Genomic DNA, 19599 nt, shown 5'->3' with positions numbered 1-19599 from the left:
AGAGGCTGAAACCTTCTAGAAAGATCTAAACTCGAACTCTGTGAAGAAAGATTTCACGTATATAAGACACCCCCGTGGAATTAATACTTATACTTTCTGATATTGGAATCCCCAAGGAGAGACATCTAATCGGATTATGGAAAAGAAGGGACTCTGCAGACAGGTGCTCTCCGGGAGGTCACCCTGTGCCCTCCACGCACCTCTGTGTTTACAACCGGACCAGCCAGAGACAGAGGGCCACCACTCGAGGTGACCGCCACCAACAACGTCAGCACGCTGACTTCCGCAGTCAGCACTGCTGTTGGACCCCACAGACTGACATGCGCCCACCACGCCCTGGACTGCCAGGCCAGACAAGCACTCCCTCTCGTCTTCACACATTAGGTGAAAATGTCCTCCTCCTTTTAGAGGCCCGGATTTAACAGAGCAAGCCTCGAAAATGGGGAGGAGATCTGTCTTTAGTTTTACGATAGTCCTTCTTTTCATTTTCCCTCACTTTCCAATAGCCTCCTCCTGTGTCTATACAGATGAAAATGCGTTTAACGTGCTTAAGTCCCAGCAGTTTTTTTCTCTGTTCACCGCACTCATTAACAAAGGCACATACTTAAACCCACTGCCTTGGAAGATAGTAAAAAAACAACTTGTTCGCCTTCACATCCCTACTTTTGGGAATCACTACTAGAGGAATAACATCACTGATACGGAAACATACTGTAACATTGTTTGTGACAGCAAACCCAGAGTATTATGCATCTCCCACTAAATACTCTACAGCTATGAAACATTTTTTATGTGAAGTTGGACTCTTATCTGACACCAGGTACAAGAATTAACTCGAAATGGACCGAAGACCTACACATAAGACCTAAATCCATGAAACTTAGAAGAAAGCTTCATGACATTGGATTTGGCAATGTCTTCTTGGATATGACACCAAAGGCACAGAAAACAAAAGAAAAAAGCAGATAATGGACTATAACAGAGTCAGAAACTTCTGTGCATCAAAGGACACTGTCAGCAGAGGGAAAGTTGGCCCATGGAAGGGGAGAAAATATCTGCAAATCATACATCTGACACAGGGTTGACATCCGTAATGCATAAAGAATTCCTAAAATTCAACACCAAAAAATAAACAAGCAAATTTAAAAATGGGCAAAGGATTTGAGTAGACATTTCTCTTAAGAAGACATAGTAACAGTCACCATGTTCATGAAAAGATGCTAAGCATCACACGTTAGGGGAGTGCAAATCCACACACCACCGAGAATGGCTATTTTACACACACACACACACACAAGAACCCAGAACACCACAAGAACTGGTGAGGTTGTGGGGAACTGGAAGCCTGCGGCGTGCTGTCAGGTAACCCTGTGTGGGAAGGCAAAATGGTGCGGCCCCCATGCAAAACAGTACGGGGGTTCTCAAAACATTAAAAATGGTACTGCCATGGAACCTGGCAATTCTACTTTGGGGAGTACACTGGGAGAACTCAAAGCACAGGCTCGAGCAGACATTTGTGCCTCTGTGTCCACAGTGGCATTATTCAGAACAGCTAAGAAGCAGAAGCAACCCTACTGGCCATTGAGAGATGGATATGTAACAAAATGTGGTCTACACATATTACAGCCTTAGAAAGGAAGGGAATGCTGACACGGGCTGCGATGCTGGTGAACCTTGAAAACACCATGCTGAGTGAAATAAGCTGGCCACAAAAGGGCAAATGCTGTGTGATTCCATTCAGACGAGGTGGGTAGAGGAGCCAAATTCACAGAGACGGAGTAGAACGGCCGCCAGGGCCTCGGGGGAGTGCACGGGGGGGACAGAGTGCCAGCTCTGCAGGATGGGAAGACTCCTGTGGGTGTGTGGTGGTGACAGCAGCACAGTGCGATGCCCTTAATTAACGCCACAGAACTGTGTGCTCGAAAGTGGTTAACGTGGTAAATGTTACATTTTGTATTTTACTACAGTGTAAAAATTCAGGTGTATTTATTGACCTGCAGTCGTTGGTATATTACCAAATTAAACAAAAGGCAGGAAATACACAAAGGGATTATATCTCCTTTCTCAACCCAAACCAGAAACCCTACGTGCACACTCCTTGCACGCCTGTGGGCACAGCACAGAGCACACGGGCAGCACGCCCTGCACCTGCAGGCAGAAGGGAGGGGCTATCCTCAGCATCTTCTTCTAATGTCGCTGCAGCGCACGTTCTAATTTTTGCAACGGGAAAAAGCGAAAGAGCCACACATACCCATTCCCGCGGCTATGACCGGCACAGGTAGGTCGTAGTTGAACAACAGGAAGGACAGCATCAGAAAGTCGATGTAGCTCCGGTGACTGGGCAGCAGGACAACGGGGTGCTCCCGGATGGCTTGCTGCAGCTTTAGAGTAAGCAATGCGACGTGTTCATAATTTCAGCTTTTTAGCTGGGCTTACTGGGTACCTGATTAACGAGACTCTATGGGTTTCAGGGGCACAGCTCTACAACAATTGCGGGTTTCGTGTGACTGAAATTGCACCTCAAACCAGAACATGAAGAACGCAGGCATGTGGCGGGGACGCAACAGTGTCTCTGCCCCTACTGCACGCACAGCACTCACCTCGGCGTTCTTGTCGAATGACCTCACACAATGCAAGAACATGAAAAAGGTACATTTTTATGGATCTTCAGAGTAACCTGACAATCATGAACACATATGAGCTGGGCATCACATTAATCATTTTATGTGCCAAGCATCTCACACACACTGTTCACCACCACACACTGATGGCAGCCTTAGCTTCCTTGTTTGTGACACAGTTATGTGTCTAGTAAACAAAAGAGCTGGGGACAGAAGTAAAGTCCGTCTGAACCGAGAAGTCAGCTGTGAACTGCTGCACCAGACTGGCTGTCCACAGAAAAAGAGAACAAGCTTCTCCCGTGGGCAGAAAATCTATGAATTTTGAGGACAAATGAGGGGAGTGATATTACCAGGGAGGAGGAGGGCCACGTGGCCGGGAGGGATGCACATGAGCTGCCAGATGCGGTCCCAAGGCCACCAACCTCCACTACAGTCGATGGAGTCAGCGTTACCTGTTTTCCTGAAATCTAGGCAGGACTAACTGAGGCAAGCAATTTACAGTCAGTTAAGATGCGGCCAGCCCACAGGCCCTGGCCCCACACGCCCTGGCCCCACACGCCCTGGCCCCACACGCCCTGGCCCCACACGCCCTGGCCCCACACGCCGCGCCAGTCGTCCTCTGGCTAAGACTGAGCGAGCTTCCACAATCTGAAGGGAGTCATGGGGCAAGAAGGTGGGGAATGTTTTTCCTTACAGGAAACAGCAAACAGATAATAGTGATGTGATTTAAAAAAGCACCATTTGGCAATCATTACAGTAACAACTGATTCGGGAAAAAATCAATCAGTGATGATAATTCTCAAAGTATCTCTCCACAAGATACTTATTAATTACAAAGGGAAAAATAGTAACTTTACAGAAAAACCTGGTGAATACCGAACCGCCTTAACCAATGGATGCAAGTGAGTGGACACCACCTGAAACGGGACGGGCGGACAGCACGTGTCCCGCTCTGATGCACGGAGGAGGATGCAACATCGCCTCTGAGGTGGGCCTGCCCACAGGACACAACCTGAGTTGCTACTAAGAAAACATCACTCTAGCTCACACCAAGGGGCCCGTAAAATAACTGGTCTGTTCTCTCCGTAAATAAAACCAGGGAACCAGCCCAGATGGAAGGAGTCACGGGGGGGTGGGGGGTGGGGGTGGAAGCTGAGGGCAACCACAGGTGCAGGGCAGGGGACACAGGGACGACTGGGAAATACGACTGAGGCTGGATGGCAGTCTTGTATCAAGGTTCACGTGCTCACGTTGATAACTGCACCATTAAAGAATGTCCTCGTTCGTAGGAGAGACACCGAATATTGAGGAAAGGGAAAAGGAAATGGAGGGGAGTCTAGGCGAAGCCTACATAGAAATAATTTGTTTACTTCTGGAACTTTGTGAACATCCACGCTTGTGTAACTTTGTTTCCTTCTGGAACTCTGTGACATTAGCTTTGTCTGTAAGTCTCACCTGCCTAAGTAGGTCAGTCTGAAGTCTCTGGGTCTGATGGCTCAAGGGGCAGACGCCACCCTGCAGAGAGGCGGAGCCTCCCCTGCCACATGGAGGCCTGCCACCAGGCCTGCCCACGGTGTCCGCCAAATAGTGAGGGGCTGGAGAAGGGACTGTCTGTAAAGGGCAATACTCACCTTCTGAATACCTTCTTCATTTACACACACTTTTGAGAAAATCTGCTTAAATATCTTGCTCAGGGCAAAGGCCAAAAACCGGATGGCTCCCAGCCGCAGCTTGTGGCTCATTTCATCCAGGATCTGAGAGGCTTCCTCACGGAGGGCGTCCGCGGACTGGAGAGATTCCTTGGAAAGCTGAAAGGAAAGAGAGAGTGGAGCTACATTTCTAAAAGAAAAAAAAAGACACCAGAGCCCTTGTTACTTAAGCCAGTTCTAAATGGACCAATATTTTTAAACTAAAAAATGATATGTTTTCTCCTTAATTTAAATGGACACTTATTTTCCAACAAAACAATAGCAGATAAACGATTCTATCTGGACAAACTAAAAGACTAGAAATCCAAGGAGAATCGGCTTTGCAGGACAGCACTTGAGACCTACGAGAACCTCTCACCTCTGCATTTGAGGTACACCCAGGAGCTGGGGCCCGAGACCCACATTTCTTAAATCTGTCCATGGGGGCTAGAGTCCCACACAGGGATTATTGAAAGAGCATCATAAGTGGGTTTCTTGTCTCCACTTAGCAAAACGTATTTCTAGAGCATAAATGAATCTCACGAACTCCAACTTGGAATCTCGCAATGGCTTTGCACAGAACTGAATTCCTCTAGGTGGCTCACAAAGCTTTCAGGACAGAGGCCCTGCTTACAGCCTGTCTCCATTCTACTGTTGCCCCTTCTTTGCCCCTGGCCTGCTCATACTGAACCCCTTTCGGTGCTGCGAGTATGCACGTTCTCCGGTTCATGAGACAAGCTGGTGGCTCCCAGACTCCGCCAGACTCTGGGATTGGCTTCTTTAAAGACTACTGAAGGCGGGCTTCCTTCCCGACATTCTGATGTGGTTTGTATGGGGTGAGATCAATCCGTGGGAATGTTTAAAAGCCGCCGAGTAATTTTAATGTGCAGTGCGGTTTGAAAACCATGGGGAACAGTTGCCGGTATTTGCTCTACTAGAAACACTGTTTTTCACTTACTTCACCTGGAAAACCCCCAATCATCTCCCAGGCCTCATTTAAAAACATCCCTCCCTAACTCCCTCCACAGAACCAGCTTCCCGTCTAACCAGTGGGCCCGCACAGTGGGCTCGCACCCACGTGTCTTACACCGTAACTGATCACATAACTGTCATCGTGCCCTACCAGACTAAGGACCAGGAATCCTGCTCAGCCGGCTCACTGCCAGACCCCCGAGTGTCTCTCGGGGAGAGGCTAATGCACGTTGTGGCTATGATAACCATTGCATGGATGTGCCAAATATAGCTAGCCCTAAAAAGATACACTAACGATAGCAAAATGCAGCCACGGAATCAGGAAGAGAAAGAATTTGTTGACAATGAGCAAAGCTGGCTGTGGCTGAAGAGGGACTCACTCACCTGTTTGATGACATAGGACACCTCTTCAGAATTGAGGACGTTGCTTTTAATGTCGCTGGGCTTGCACGGAATGATCCCCTTGTACAGGACAGGGGTGTAACACTTCATCGCGAACTTCAAGTCACTGACGTGCCTCCTTTCCTCTAAAATATCTTCAAACTCATCCCACTTTTTGGGTCCCTTCTGTGGATAAGGCAAATAAAAGAAAGTAATGCACACACTGTAAAGTAAATTAGGACAGATTAGGGCTATACTTGTACGGTTTCGTTTTTACTGCAATTTTCATTCTGTGACATGTGAACAGGAGCAGAGTGATCTGGTGTGAGATCTTCATATACCAAGAAAAAATGCAATTAGGGTCAGCACATTGACACTGAATAATCGCAGTCCTTTTTATTTTTATATTTCTGACCGCCATCTTTGCAAAGCCAGGATCCCTCTGGGAAGGTTGAAAAGACAGCAGAGACCAGACATTAGGCTGTGAAGGAATCTGACCCATCTTATAAGGTTTCATCAATGACATTGATAAGCCTGTCTTATCTGCTTCCACTTAGCTTTAAAAATTAAATCAAAGCATATGTTAGAAATTCAAAATTTTGTCAAATCACATAAAACTACAAGTGCCAACAAAAGGAAGATTCACTCAAGAAAAAAGTGCCCCCACAGAGGCTGCAATTGGGAGTCCGCCTCTGCCGTGGCCACTTTGTCTCCTCCCAAGGCTCTGCAATCCGGCTTCCACCACCGCTCCCACAGCAGCTGTCCATCGGGCTGCCCATGACTGCTAAATTGTTAGTTCTTAAGAGTCTGCTCTTCTGATTATAAAAATCACAAGAGTAATATTAGTTATAGATAACACATGCAGTAGCTTACTAAATGTCGGGCTCTATTGTAAGAACTTTACATCCATTAAAGAACAGTCTTATTTTTTAAAAGATTTTCTTTATTTATTTTTAGAGAGAGGAGAAGGGAGGGAGAAAGGGAGAGAAATGTCAATGTGTGGTTGTCTCTCACATGGCCCCCAGTGGGGAGCTGGCCCGCAACCCAGGCATGTATCCCGACTGGGAATTGAACCAGCAACCCCTTGGTTCGCAGCCTGCGCTCAATCCACTGAGCCACACCAGCCAGGGCAGAACAATCTTATTTCTACATGCTAATATATATTTTAAAAAGGAAGAGTCCTCACAACAAACCCAGGACAGCTATGAGGCAGTTTTGATCAGGACCCTCATTCTGCAAGGGGGAAGCCAAGGCCCGGGGAAGTGAGGCAACCCTCCCAAGGCCCCGCCCCACTGAGCATTCCCCTCATTCCAGCAGCCCGACTACACACAGACCTGCAGCTCCCTGCACACACCACGATGTCTTGTGGCTCCCCACGCCTTTGTTCAAGAGGTGGCTACCTCTAGGGATAATTCTCACTATCAAGTATTTGAGCACCTACTGTATGCTTGGCACTGTGGTGAATGTTGGGATTATAGACTCAGTCTCTTTTGGGAGTAACCAGGTGCATGGTGGGTTTTACAAATGGCCCTTCCCTGATGTTCACCTGGAAAATGCTCAGCCGTTAACCACAGCCCCTGTTTACCCTCCCATACCATTTTCCAATTCTCCCTGAACCTACACTAAACTGGTCATCTCCATTGAGTTGTACTTTTTTAAAGATTTTATTTATTTATAGAGAGATGGGAAAGGGAGTGAGAAAGAGAGGGAGTGAAATATCAATGTATGGTTGCCTCTAGCACAACCCATACTGGGGATATTGATACAGGGTGCAGCCAAGGGGGGGCCCAGAAAAGATTTGGAATGGTGTCCAGAACTCAAAGTGTACAGAAATATTGGAGGAAATATTAGGATGTCCTCCCCCCCCCCCCCAGGTGTCAGTTGGGGGAAGGGACGAATGGAGCAGGGCCATTGAGAGCTGTTTTGCATAGCAACAGTTTTGCAGCTAACCTCTGGAATGGTATTTAACATATCTAATAACCTTTAACTGGTTTCATAGATATGTTAAATAGCTGTGGCCAAGTTTTGGGCCAGGGAGAAGTGAGTGGCTGCTACCCAGGCTAGAATTGGGAGCTGCTTCTCAGAGAGGGCCTGCTTGAGAGCCATGTGGCTTTAGCAGAGTGGGGGCTAACCAGGCTGAAACTGGGGCTGCTTCTCTGAGAGAGGGCCTGCTTGAGAGCCATGTGGCTTTAGCAGAGTGGCGGCTAACCAGGCTAGAAAACGGGGGCTGCTTCTCTGAGAGAGTGCCTGCGAGAGAGGCATGTGGCTTTAGCACAGTGAGGACCCCCCCCCTTGGCCAGGGGAGGGGGAGAGCCACGCTGTTTTGGAAAGATGTAGACCCCTGTAGCCATTAGGAGGGAGAGCCATGCAGTTTCAGCAGAGTGCAGACCCCCTCTTGGCCAGGTGAAAGGGAAGACCACGCAGCTTTGCCAGAATGGAGATCCCTGCGGCCAGGTGAAGAAGAAAGACGCGCGCTTTTGGTGGAGTGCGGCTTTGGTAGAAGAGGCCCACGCAGCTTTGGCGTGCTCCCTTTGGCTGAGTGGCCTGGAAAGCAGGAGAGACTTTGACTGGAACTTGGTACAAAGAACTCTTGCCAGTGAAAGGTGCCACATGACTTTGGATTAATTGGAGATCCTGCCTGGACAGGCAGGCGACACAGCTCACGTGCCAGCGACCTGAAAAACGGACGTGTGCTCTTTTCCTGATTTACGGTACCCGGAGTTGGGACAGTGGGAGAAGGGAGCGCTGTGTGTGTGTGTGTGTGTGTGTGTGTGTGTAGGTGTATACCGTTAAAGACTTTAATATTTTAAGGAAGGCATTAGGCCTGAATAGCATTAAATAAACATTTTGTTTCCTTTTCACAAATCTCTGGCATTGAGAGATGCCTTTCCGATTGGCGGCGGACAGAAGAGCCCTATAGATATTAGTGTATCGTCCTTGGGAGGGGCCCCTGTTTTCTGTAGCAGTTTTTGGCATCCCTCGGTGGGCCAAGTACTGCCTCCCCCTCGGACCCTTTGTTTGGTAACAATATGGCTTGCAACCCAGGCATGTGCCATGACTGGGAATCAAACCTGCGATGCTTTGGCTCACAGGCCTGCGCTCGATCCACTGAGCTACACCAGCCAGGGCTTAATTTTTCATTTTAAATAATGGCTGTGTTTCAACAACGGGCTTGCAAACTTCATGCAAATCTAACAATCAGCCTGACGGCAAGTACAAGACTCCTGCAGCCATTACTAGAAAGAGAACACAAGGACCGCGAGGAAGGTGACTAATGAGAAAGTGAGCGGAGCGCTACTTTAGACGGAATGGCTGGGAAGCCCTCCCTGAGAGGGGACTACTTGGGCTGGGACCTCAATAATAAAGAAGCCAGCAATGCTGGCAACACACAGCAGCCTCACAGAGGGGACCACAAGCACTCTGAGGAGAAGGCACGCTCACTGGGAAACACGGAGCCAGTGTGACTGTAGCCCAGCAGACACTCAAAAGTAAAATCAGAGGTGCAGTCACTTGGTGATGTAGTGTCTTGTAACACATTATAAGGACTTGAGATTTTTCATTCAGACCCTAACAGGAAGCGATCATTTGGGTGGAGGGGATGCCAGGCACACCAGTGATCACCCATCCCCATTCTTCTTTTCATTCTGTGGTCTCACTGAGCGACTTCAAGCAGACCTGTGGCCTCGGACACAACCTACTTGCTGATGACTGCCAAATCTACTCATCTAAAGCGGCCCTTCCTTGCCTGCTCGGCTACCATTTCTAACTCTATTCGGATGTCTCCCAAGTCCCTTGTGAAGTATCTGGTCCATACATAACAAATTAAAAATCATTAACTCCACCTCTCACATTTCAAACAGAACACAAATGCAAGTATTATATGACCCGGCTAAGCCTGCTTTTCTCCTGCATTTCCTATCTGTGAAAGACAGTGTCGCCCACCCAGGGGGCCACGTCGCAGAAGCCAGGAGTTAACTTCAGACCGCTTCCTCTTCCTCGGGCGCCACCAGCTCTCCCCTCCCTTCTCCTCCCCGGAGTCCCAGCCACCGCCTTCCCCGGCTGTTGTCCCTTCTCTGGATTACTGCAAAGGCATCTAGACCCAGCTCCATGATGGAGGCAGCAAATTCCCTCCCCAACCAGACTCTTTATTTCTCATGCCCCCTCTACCCTACCCTTACCTAATGACTTGGTTCCCCAAACACGGGAGGGAGTAGTTTTCTCACACTGCTGTCTAAAATAGCTTCCTCTCCCTCATTGCCCATTCACAGCTCAGAAACTCAGCTCAGCATCACTCTCTCGTAGAGTCCCCAAATGGGTCAGGGTGCTCCTTCTCATTCTCCCACAACACACGGTGCATATTTCAACCACTGCCCTTATCCCACTTCACTGTGTGGACCGCTCTGCCTGGCTCTAGGAATTGTATCTCGACCTCTTGTGGCTAAGGGCGAGGGATGACCTTGGCCTTTGGAATGGGAGCCGCAGGAGACAAAGCTTGTCTCTGGTAGCAAATGCTGCCTCAGTTTCCTCTCCCTGCCCCCAAAGCTTGGTTGGAAGTCAGTGACCAGTAAGACCCCTCACAGCAGGGAGGGGGGCAACCTAAGCCAGACTTGATCACTTGGGAGGCCTTCATGGAAGGACTAGGGGGGGAGAGCTGCAACAAAGAGCAATGGATACCTCCCCACCCCCCACCCCCGCTCTGACATAGCCCGAGTCCCCAAGTTCTCTAGGAGAAGCGCTTCCTGGCTCTAATCCCCTTAAGCCTGAGTATCTGTTGGGGAGAGGTACAGCTCCTTGCCTTGCTAGAGCGTGTCCTGGGGAAAAATCTAGCATCACAAAGACTTCCTGATAAACCTGTGAAATCTGCTCTGCTAACAGTGCTTTCATTCATATGATAAGGGTTCGAGCAGGAAACCTTAAAACTCTGTTCCTGACAGACTCGGACTTATACTAAGCCCTCAATTTCTTTGAAATGTTATCTACTGTTTGATCCTTGCTGTCCTGTATTCCTGTGTATTAGAACCCAATAAAAGGCCCTGGAGGAGGGGGCTCGAGGCCTTTTTCTCCTCAGAGAAACTGGCCACTGCTGGCCTCTTTCCCCTGAGAAACTGGCCACTGCTCATGGCCTTTTTCCTCTGGGAAAATGGCCACTTCTGCACCCTAAGCAGATCACATCATGTCTCATTCATATTTACTCTCACCCGAGGCGGTGGCCCCCACACTTCACTGTAGCTTTTGTTTATTTTATGATTTCCTTTGAAGTCCTGGAAGGCAAGGGCCGGGTCTATAACTTCTATGTTGGACACAGAATGACAACCAAGGACACTATAGATACCCACTGCTGGAAGGTTTGTTGCAATCAGCAGTAACTTAAATACCTCCAATATCATTCTCAGATTAGACAGAGCATTGCACAATCACAGTGCGGCTGAGGAAATAACGACGGCCTGAAAATAGTTAATAGGCTATGAGTTAAAAACTGTGCAGTCACAAGAAATGTCCAGCGTCAGAGGTGAAAAAGCTCATATACAATTGCCCCAGTCTTTCAGGTGAGGTGACAAAAGTCTTATCATAAAGAGCCATTGGTGAATGGGGAAGTAAAATGTGAGCTGTTTCCTTCAGAGAGCGTGCTCAACTCACAAACCAGTTCAGGACTGAAAAAGCTACCTATGGGCAGGGGAGGCAGAGCTACAGGGCAACCCCCCTCCGCATTCCTGGCATTCTCCCTCTGGAGTAGCAGAGTTAGAGGTCAACATATTTCGGACTGTGGGGTGAGAAGGCCCATGAGGAGAGGGGCTAGAGAAATGGACCTTTAACAGCAAGTAAGACCTCTTGACTGGGACAAAGAGAAATTTCTCCCTGTTCCAAGGAATACTGATGTCCCAGTTGGAAGGCAGCCACGCTCTTTTCAAACTTTTTCGGGGGGGTTTATCTTGCTTTTTCCTGTTTTCTCTGTTTTGACCTTCCTATACAAATTAACATTACGTTTAAGTCAGAAACTGACACTAACCGCTTAGGAACGCAGGTAACATACCATTAAAATGCATTTCTATTTCCTCCTAAAGTAGATAAAAATTAATCCAGTGGTTAAAAAAACCCCAACCAGTTACCCCAGGATTGTGCAATCCCCAGCTACAAAACTCTCAAGAAACGTCTTGTTGGCAAAAGAAAAAAAGAAGGACCGGTTCAGGAGAGAGGCAGGCAGACACAGATAGACAGGGTTGGGGGTAAAAAGGAAAGCTGGAGAGAGGCTAGGTACCATTGTCTTCCAAAATGACGATTGTGGGAAAATTACAATGACATATGGAAGACAAAAACAGGCAACACAAATTTCCAGAAGTTCCAAATCTTCCCAGATTAAGAAACGACTTAAATCGTAAAAACTCTATGCCCACGGATAAGGCAAACACTTTTCTGCCAGGAATACAGGGGCAGCAAAAGGGCGGAGTGGGGAACTCGGGCTGGGGAGGACCCGCAGGTTCCTCAGGTTTGCCCAAAAGGCAGCCCGACACGCCCTCGTTAGAGATGCAGAGCCTCCAACTCTCACGCCTCATTCCCGAGTCAGGCTGGGGCTTCCCGAAGGCCCAGCGCCTAGTGGAGGGAGAGAGAAGGAACTGGCGGAAGGGAATCGGAAGAACCATCACCGGTATAAACTTCTCCACACACACACACTTGCATACACAGCGGGGCATCGTTGCCGTGGAAACCAAGTCAACCACCCCATCCCTCCTTGGGGAAGTCGGAACCCGCTCTTTGGGCCAGGGATCGTGGCCCGGAGGAAACGGGACGGGGAGAAGGGGGTCCCCTGTCGGGCCTGCCCCGGGCCTTGCTTCCCTGGGCACCTACCGAGTAAAGGAGCACGACAGCACCGGGACTGCTGGAGCCGACGGAAAAACAGGAGTTAGATGGACTGGAAGAATCCATGGTGCGGCTGCTGTCCCAGGCGGCGCCTTGGGTGCTTTGCTAGGCGGAGGTAGTGTGGCAGCTGGGGGCGGTTCTTCCGCGCGGGGCGGCCCGACCTCGCCTAGGGCGGTGGCACCCTCGGCGACCGCTCCGCGGGACCCCGGGCGCCGCCATCTTAACCAGGACGGAAGCCGCGCGGGGACCTGCGGCGCGCGCGCAGCCGGCGGAACCCGGAAGCGGGCGCGTGGCGCTCCGGGTCCCGGAGGGCTCTGGGGTGTCCCGCGGAGTCCGACTCCACGATGGCACTGGAGCAGGGGCTGGGGTCTTCCTCGCCCCCGTGTTCTCAGCTCCTGGACGCGATGCTCCAGAACCTCTACGACTTTGGTGAGTGCGGGGCCTCGGGATCCACGTGGAGAGCCGACTTGAGGGGTCGAGGGTCTGCTGTGCGCCGAGAACTGGGCGGGCCTCCGCATTCGGGCTAAAGGTTCTTGCAAGCCCAGCACTCCTCAGTTCACCCGCCCTGGTACCCTTCTGGGTTCAGGACACACCTTCTCCACCTGTCACCTTTCTCCTGCTCCCGTGGTGCAGTTATTCTTCATGAATCAAACCTCCCAACACTTAGAGTGGGGACCATCTTACTGTCTGAAGCACCAGGGCTTTCAGACCTAACAGGAGTGGGTCTGAAAACCGTGATGCACACGGTTTCCGGACCCCTGGGAAGCCCCCTCACCTCACCACTCCCTAGATCCAGCTTGACCCTCATATGTTAGTTAGCATCACCTTGTCACACGATGGGGCCTCATCCTATAGAGTGTCCCCTCGCCCAGGGCTTGAGAGAACATTTTCACATGAAGCTTTTCACAACCTTAAATTGGCTGATCTATGCTCTTCTTTTATCTTGATGGGAAGAAAGCAAAATAAAACTTGCCATTATAATTTAGCAACCGCCGTTTCCATACACTCAGAAGAACTGGCCTCAGGGAAGGAAAGAATTGTCTCTTGTTTCTGCATCACGGATAATCTTCTTAAATTTGGAGCATGATGTTGCAAAAGCCATTTTTATTTTGGAGCCATTGCTCAAAATTCTAAGCTCAGTCAAACAGTAAAAGGGATAGCTAAGGAATATTGAAAACGTACCAGGTAGTCTATGCTTTTCATGTATCTACTCATTTAATTTTCACAGCAGTCCACAAACTATATACTGTGAATAATCCCATTATTACAAGCATAGAGACAAGCATGAGAGATTAAAACCCTTTCTGAATCTGCAGAGGCCAGATTCAATTTGTAGAGGCTAGTTCCAGTCTCTGTACTTGTGTTGACTTTGTACTGTGACCAGAGTATCATTGTGCCCTTGGGATATTGGAAGGGAGAGGAGACTTAGTCTCTGACCTTGAGATGCTTAAAATGTAGAGGGAAAGGCTAAGCTGCAAAATCCTGGACCTAGTATCTGTGAACACAGGATGGAAATGAAGCTTTGAAAGGCACGTGGGCTATTAACTGCTCATTGTTGTTATATGCCAAAGTCCAAAGTTTAGTTGGCTCTTATTATTGAGTGAAAGACTAAGCAAACAGAAGCAAATGTAAATGAACAGCTGCTGTTTGGAGAGCCCTGTGGCGTTTGTACTGTTAGGTGAGGGATGAGGCCAGAATTCTTGGTGAATCTTCAGGTGAGTGGTAAGAATTGGAACAGGTGAAATAAACGGGAGCTGTGGGGATTTAGAAAATTAAGGTGTTCAGATTAAGCCTGTTGTCGTCGATTCATTTTCATTAACAACTGACAGTAGAGAGGAAAACCATAATCCCCGCCTGTAACCCTAGGAAGTGTTAACAAGAGACATTAGCTGCAATTTTAGTACCAAACGTGAGCCAAGTAGGTTTGCCAGACTGGGGCTATTGCCACCGTGACACTTTAGTAAGGACTAAGGTGAGGACTGAAACAACTATGCTAATAGGAGTCAAAGACATAAGTATAGTTACTTAGGGGCAGATACTGTGCATTTTGGATTCTGTGTATTGTGCAAATGCAACCCTCTTTGAAGAAAAACAATTAGTTTTTTTGTTTGTGTGCATACCGGGGTGTTTCTAGCTAGGGCACATGATAACATGCATTCACATGATTTGATATGGGTGGTAGCTAACACCAAAAATACTTATTTTTCCTTCTTGTGTTTGAGCAAATAGGACAGGCGGAAGGTGAAGCCAAACGGAAACGAATCAGAAAGAAGAGGGAAAACAAACAGAGGGATTTGGAGATTCCAGTGGCCTCGGGGGCAGAGCTAGCTCCCCAACCTGGTTCCCCTGTAAGAGGCCAGAGGAGGAACGCTTCTGCCTTCTTCTTGGAGCTCAGAGAAGAGCTGCAGGGTGCCCCTGCCTCGACCCCCACTGGTGCCCCTGCAGGACCACAAGTCCCTTGTGGTGCCATAGCTCCCTCTTCCCTGGACAACAGGGAGCGAGTACAAGTGGTGGAGTTCCACAGCAGAAGTAAAAAAAGAAAACAGAAGCCGGACCAAGACGAGAACACAAAGGTAGTGAGTTGGCTAGCTTATATGTAAAAAGTGAAAACCCTGATGTTGAAGCATTCAGGAACTGTCTCTGTAGATTACATCAGGGTTCTCCAATACCGCCCCCAGGCTCGAGGACATGCTAAGAGCAGTCAGCATACTGAGGACACAGCATACAGTCACTGTCACAGTTATGATTTATCACAGCAAAGGGAGACAGTGTAGCATTGGCAAAGGCAAAGGTACCTGGGGCAGTGTCTGGAGGAAACTTGGGAGCAGTGTCAGGGGTCCCCTCCCAGGGGAGCTGCGTGGGACGGGCTTCATCTCCCCAGGGGTGATGTGTGACAGCCCGTGGGAAGTGCTGCCAAGTAGGGAGGTGCGCCCCAGCTTGGGCATCCCGGGTTTTTGATGAGGGTCCGTCATGCAGGTGTGCAGACAGCCCAGAGCCAGCCACGTGCCTGAGCATGGCAGGTGCCTGTGTGGGATCCTGTGAGCCAGTGCCAGGCACACCCACAGCTGGCATCCATGTGACAGCGGGCGAGCAGTGCTGCGAGGTCACTGGGAGCCGGTTGGATTAGTGGATTAGTGGGTGGCAAGAGCACCGGTCAGGTCTCCCTGTTTACCTGAGTTGCACCCTGTGCCATTTTACCCAGTGCCGACTTCCTCATGGAGTTGGAAGCTACTGTCTGTGACTGGCACACACACACCCACCACATAGTTGGGGAGGGGGGGACAGACAGGATAAGCTGAGGTACAGCCCCCTTTGCAGAGGGAGGGCAAGGGACACACAGACTGCGGGGCGCCTCTCTGTGAGGCGAGAGGTGGGGCCTTGCTCCCACCAGCACCACCCACCCTGCTGAGCAGACAGGCAGCACTGCCTCTCCAGGCGCTGCGTGACCTCTTTTCCCTCTGTCTGCTTCCTGTCGTCCAGATTGGGGCGGGGTTGAGGCGGGACCTCTGTCACTGGCCCGGTTCGACAGCGCAGTTTCCAGGTCAGTTCTACGGGGTGGAAACCACAGCCGGAGGACACACTGATGGAAAGAGTCACGTATTTTGAAAGCTTGTGGTATCATTTCCTGTTGGAAATTATACACCACATCGCCACCCGGGTTTGGTTTTGTTAGCCATTAGAATGGACGGGAGAGAAGGGGAGAGAGAATTGTTTAAATATAACCCTTTTACCCTCTAACACCCCTGCTCACTCAGTTATCCTTCCCTGAAGCACTCCCCCCCAAATATGGACAGACGGCATGCGAGATACAAACGTAGGTCTCGCTCGCTGTCTTTTCTTTCTCTGAGTTTCCCTTCTGTCCTTTCTTAAGCCTTGAGACCTTAACATTTTTTCTCCATTTTTCTTCCATCAGGTGTTAACTGGGAATGTGTGCTCCATGCTTGTATCTTTGTTTGGTGTTTGGGCATCAGGGCCAGTTCAAAGCTGTTTACAACATGGCCGCTCGGTTGGTGGTAGGTGCTGTAACGATGTAGCAACAGAGGATCTTAATGAGAAATTTTTTTCCTTTTCAGACCAGAACTGGTATCCTTGAGAAAGACGTGAATACACAAGAATTTAACTTAGAAAAGGTATGTGTTTGCAATTGTTACTTTTTTAATCTTTATACTGCCGAAGAGATGAGTATGTTAACCAGGGGCCAGGGAATGGTGAAGCACACCGCTACGTTCACTTACATGACTGTCACGCGGTCGTGTGGAACCCGATGGTCCTGCAGCAGCAACGACATCGTGGTGAATAGGACAAGCAGGGATGCGTGTACTCTGTGAGTGCAAGTGGGTTTTTTAAATGCATGAGGAAAAAGACAGAAAATAATTCAACTGCTAGGAGTAAGTACTGGTGACTTCTCTCCTTTCTACAGCCTCTCTTTAAAGTAAAAACACCGGTCTGTGTCTAAAGCTGTGGTACATGGATTCTAAGCATGAGTAGGCATGTTTGGGGCGGTGCTCTGAAGTTAAAGGGGCGGCGTCCATGGGCAGCAGCCCTTTTAGAGAGCGTGTGGAGTGCCGCAGGCTCTGCATTTTCTCCTGGTTCTGTCGCGGATGAGGGCAAGGAGCGTGCTTGGCTTCAGCCGCCCGAGTGGGACACGGGAGCGTGAGACACGGGAGCGGCGTTGTGAGGGGACGGTCCACTGGAGCAGGCCGCACACAGCTCCTTCAGCCGCCACCACCGAGCTGCCCTGGCTACAGCCACTGCAGGGCTTGAGGATACACAACGAGAGTTTGACGCACAGCGGTCGTATCTGAAACGCCCCACTGTGGGCGTGGGTTTCCTCTGCGGCGTTTTTGCAGTGCACGTGGGTCTGCTTCTGCCCTGTGTCTGCAGGCTCGGCTGGAGGTGCACCGGTTTGGGATCACGGGCTATGGAAAAGGGAAGGAGCGAGTCCTGGAGCGGGAACGTGCGGTTATGCTGGGCGCTCAGGTGAGTCGCTGCTCAGCCTGCTGTCCCCAGATGGGGCACAGCAAGCCAGGGCAAAGGACTGTGGGACCTGTGTGCAAAATAAAAATTATGATGCATGTCCCTTTTGTTTCAGCCTCCCAAAAAGAGTTACGTGAATTACAAGGTTTTGCAGGAGCAGATCAAAGAAAAAAAGGCAGCAGAGGAAGAAGAAAGGAGAATGGTAGGTGCAAGGGCCTCTTCTTCATCAAAACTGGAACAGACAGGTGGCTGCAGTTTGTCTCGGCAGAGCGCTGGGCCTGGCTGCCCGGGAAGAGCTAGAGTTATTTGATCCAAACCTTTCCCATTATCCAGGTCAGCAACATTTTACTGTACCAGCCAAGTAATCTGGCACGTGTGCACGAACAGTCAGCTTAAAGTAGCAGCTCCTGTTCAGGTTCCATCAGCTACTTTAATCCGTGGCCAAGTCAGTGCCTTCTTTTGTGCATTTTACATTGTGCAGTGCACAGGGGCTGATGAAACACCACGGGGTGGATGGGGGGAGGATATTAGACTCCCTTTTGTCTGAAACAGGTCGAACTTTTCCACCATCAGTCCCCATCAGTCCCCTCTGGAATGGCCTTGTACATTCTCAAATGCGTTCTAGGGTGAGACTTGGAGTCTTATTTTAATATGTCTACTCAGAAACGTTAAAATAAATAGTATCTCAGTGGCTTTTGATCACAGACTTCTTGCCTTGTTTTGAATCTCCACATCCATTGCTGATGCATGTGTTCCCTTCACTTCTGAAATCAGGCCCGGGACACAGACATTTTCAAGAAGAGGAGGAAAGGGCAGGAAGACAGGTGAGTGGCACCGTCAGATGCTCGGGCATGTGATGTGGATAACCCTGTTGATTAGTTCTCAAAACAGACACCTGGAGTGGATGGGGGGTCTCTAGCCTGCCGGGGTGCTTCACTGCCTCTCCTCCCATCTCCGCGTCAAGCCCTTTAAGGGGGAGACAGGATTCCGTGCATTGCCCAGCGTCAAACACCAACCTCTGAACTGAGTTGGGAAGCCTCCTCCAATCTCCCGTTTTCAAAGACCAGAGACTACCAGTGACCAGTGGAGGTGCTGAGACTGACATTTCCAGCAAGAGATGCGCGTTCCCTGCTGGTGCACCTGACAGTGCACTCTGGGCCTGTGGCACCTGTCCTCTGACATGCGACACGAGGCAGGGCGCCGTGATTTGAGTAACGGAACGTCGATTTTGTTGCTTAAGCGTGTCTCTTGGCTTGTACTCCAGCGCCTCTTCTCCCGCCTCGAATCACTATTTCAGAACTGACTCCTTTTGTCTTAACCATCTCCTTGGACTCCTCGTGAGCATGCGCATGTCGTCAGCTGGTCACTGGTTCTGGCCACATACGTGTGTCTGTTGAGGGCCCACCGGGTGCCAGGCACATGGGCGTCTTAGGTGTTGGGGATGGACTGGGATGTCATTGTTGGGTGACATCTGAGGTGAGTAAAGAGGGGCCAGCCTGAAAAGCCCTGATAGCAGAACATTCCACAGAGAAGAAACCAGTGCAAAGGCCCTGAGGCAGGAGCCAGTGGCGCATTTCAGGGACTCGGGGAGGCCACGCACTGCCGTGGGGCAGATGGCTGTGCCAGGGGAGCGGACGGGGCTTTGCAGGAGCAGGCGGTGGTGGTCTGGTTAGTGGGGCTTTGATCCTTCTTCATAAGCTTAACCTAGTACCTTCCTTTCGTTTTCCATGTAGGAAATCCAAAAAGAAAAAATCGGCTCCCAGTATTTTGTCAAATGGTCGGATCGGACAGGTTGGAAAATTCAAAAATGGGACATTGATTCTGAGCCAAGTTGATATCAGGAAAATAAATTCTTCCCGAGTGGCTAAATGAAGTGCCCTAGGAGCCGAAGAGAGGGACAGGAAGTGCCGACGTGCTGCAGCCTGGCCCGTGCAAGACTCCAGGCTGCTCTTCCCGTTTCACAGGCTGCTTTCTAGGGAAAAAGTCAGATAGAAGCGGTAAAACTTCCAGTCGCTTGAAGCATCTCTCTGTGGGCGATAACCATGTTGGGCCAACCACACAGTGTGAAAGTAAAGTAAACCTGTTGGAAGGAATGTTTAATTCTC

The 19599-nt window shown here is 49.7% G+C and overlaps 2 protein-coding genes across 2 annotated transcripts in view; one reads left to right on the top strand and one right to left on the bottom strand.

Annotated features, from left to right (window-relative positions):
- The window catches only part of GNPAT (glyceronephosphate O-acyltransferase), a 24438-nt gene extending 11678 nt beyond the window's left edge, over positions 1-12760 (bottom strand). The window contains exons 1-4 of the mRNA XM_037060238.1: positions 12506-12760; positions 5666-5848; positions 4253-4429; positions 2252-2381 (exon numbers count right to left, since the gene is read on the bottom strand). Of these exons, the coding sequence (XP_036916133.1) occupies positions 2252-2381; positions 4253-4429; positions 5666-5848; positions 12506-12583 (568 nt within the window). The 5' untranslated portion in view covers positions 12584-12760. The remainder of the gene's footprint in view (positions 1-2251; positions 2382-4252; positions 4430-5665; positions 5849-12505) is intronic.
- On the top strand, positions 12582-19599 carry FSAF1 (40S small subunit processome assembly factor 1). Its single transcript, XM_037060208.1, has 9 exons — positions 12582-12614; positions 12688-12691; positions 12746-12946; positions 14747-15090; positions 16591-16647; positions 17402-17497; positions 17610-17696; positions 18269-18318; positions 19228-19599. Exons 1-9 carry the CDS (start codon positions 12582-12584, stop codon positions 19364-19366), a joined length of 1011 nt encoding a protein of 336 aa, XP_036916103.1. The 3' UTR covers positions 19367-19599.

Source organism: Sturnira hondurensis, unplaced genomic scaffold (genome assembly GCF_014824575.4).
Source record: "Sturnira hondurensis isolate 20B ecotype Veracruz unplaced genomic scaffold, ASM1482457v3 Scaffold0011512, whole genome shotgun sequence".
Classification (NCBI taxonomy): Eukaryota; Metazoa; Chordata; class Mammalia; order Chiroptera; family Phyllostomidae; genus Sturnira; species Sturnira hondurensis.
This window is presented reverse-complemented; position numbering and strand designations above follow the sequence as displayed.

Coding starts and splice junctions, on each gene's coding strand:
- FSAF1 (XM_037060208.1), top strand. CDS start 12,582: ATGGTGCGGCTGCTGTCCCAGGCGGCGCCTTGG. Junction 17,498..17,609: donor CGGTTATGCTGGGCGCTCAG/GTGAGTCGCTGC, acceptor CTTTTGTTTCAG/CCTCCCAAAAAGAGTTACGT. Junction 18,319..19,227: donor AGGAAAGGGCAGGAAGACAG/GTGAGTGGCACC, acceptor TTTTCCATGTAG/GAAATCCAAAAAGAAAAAAT.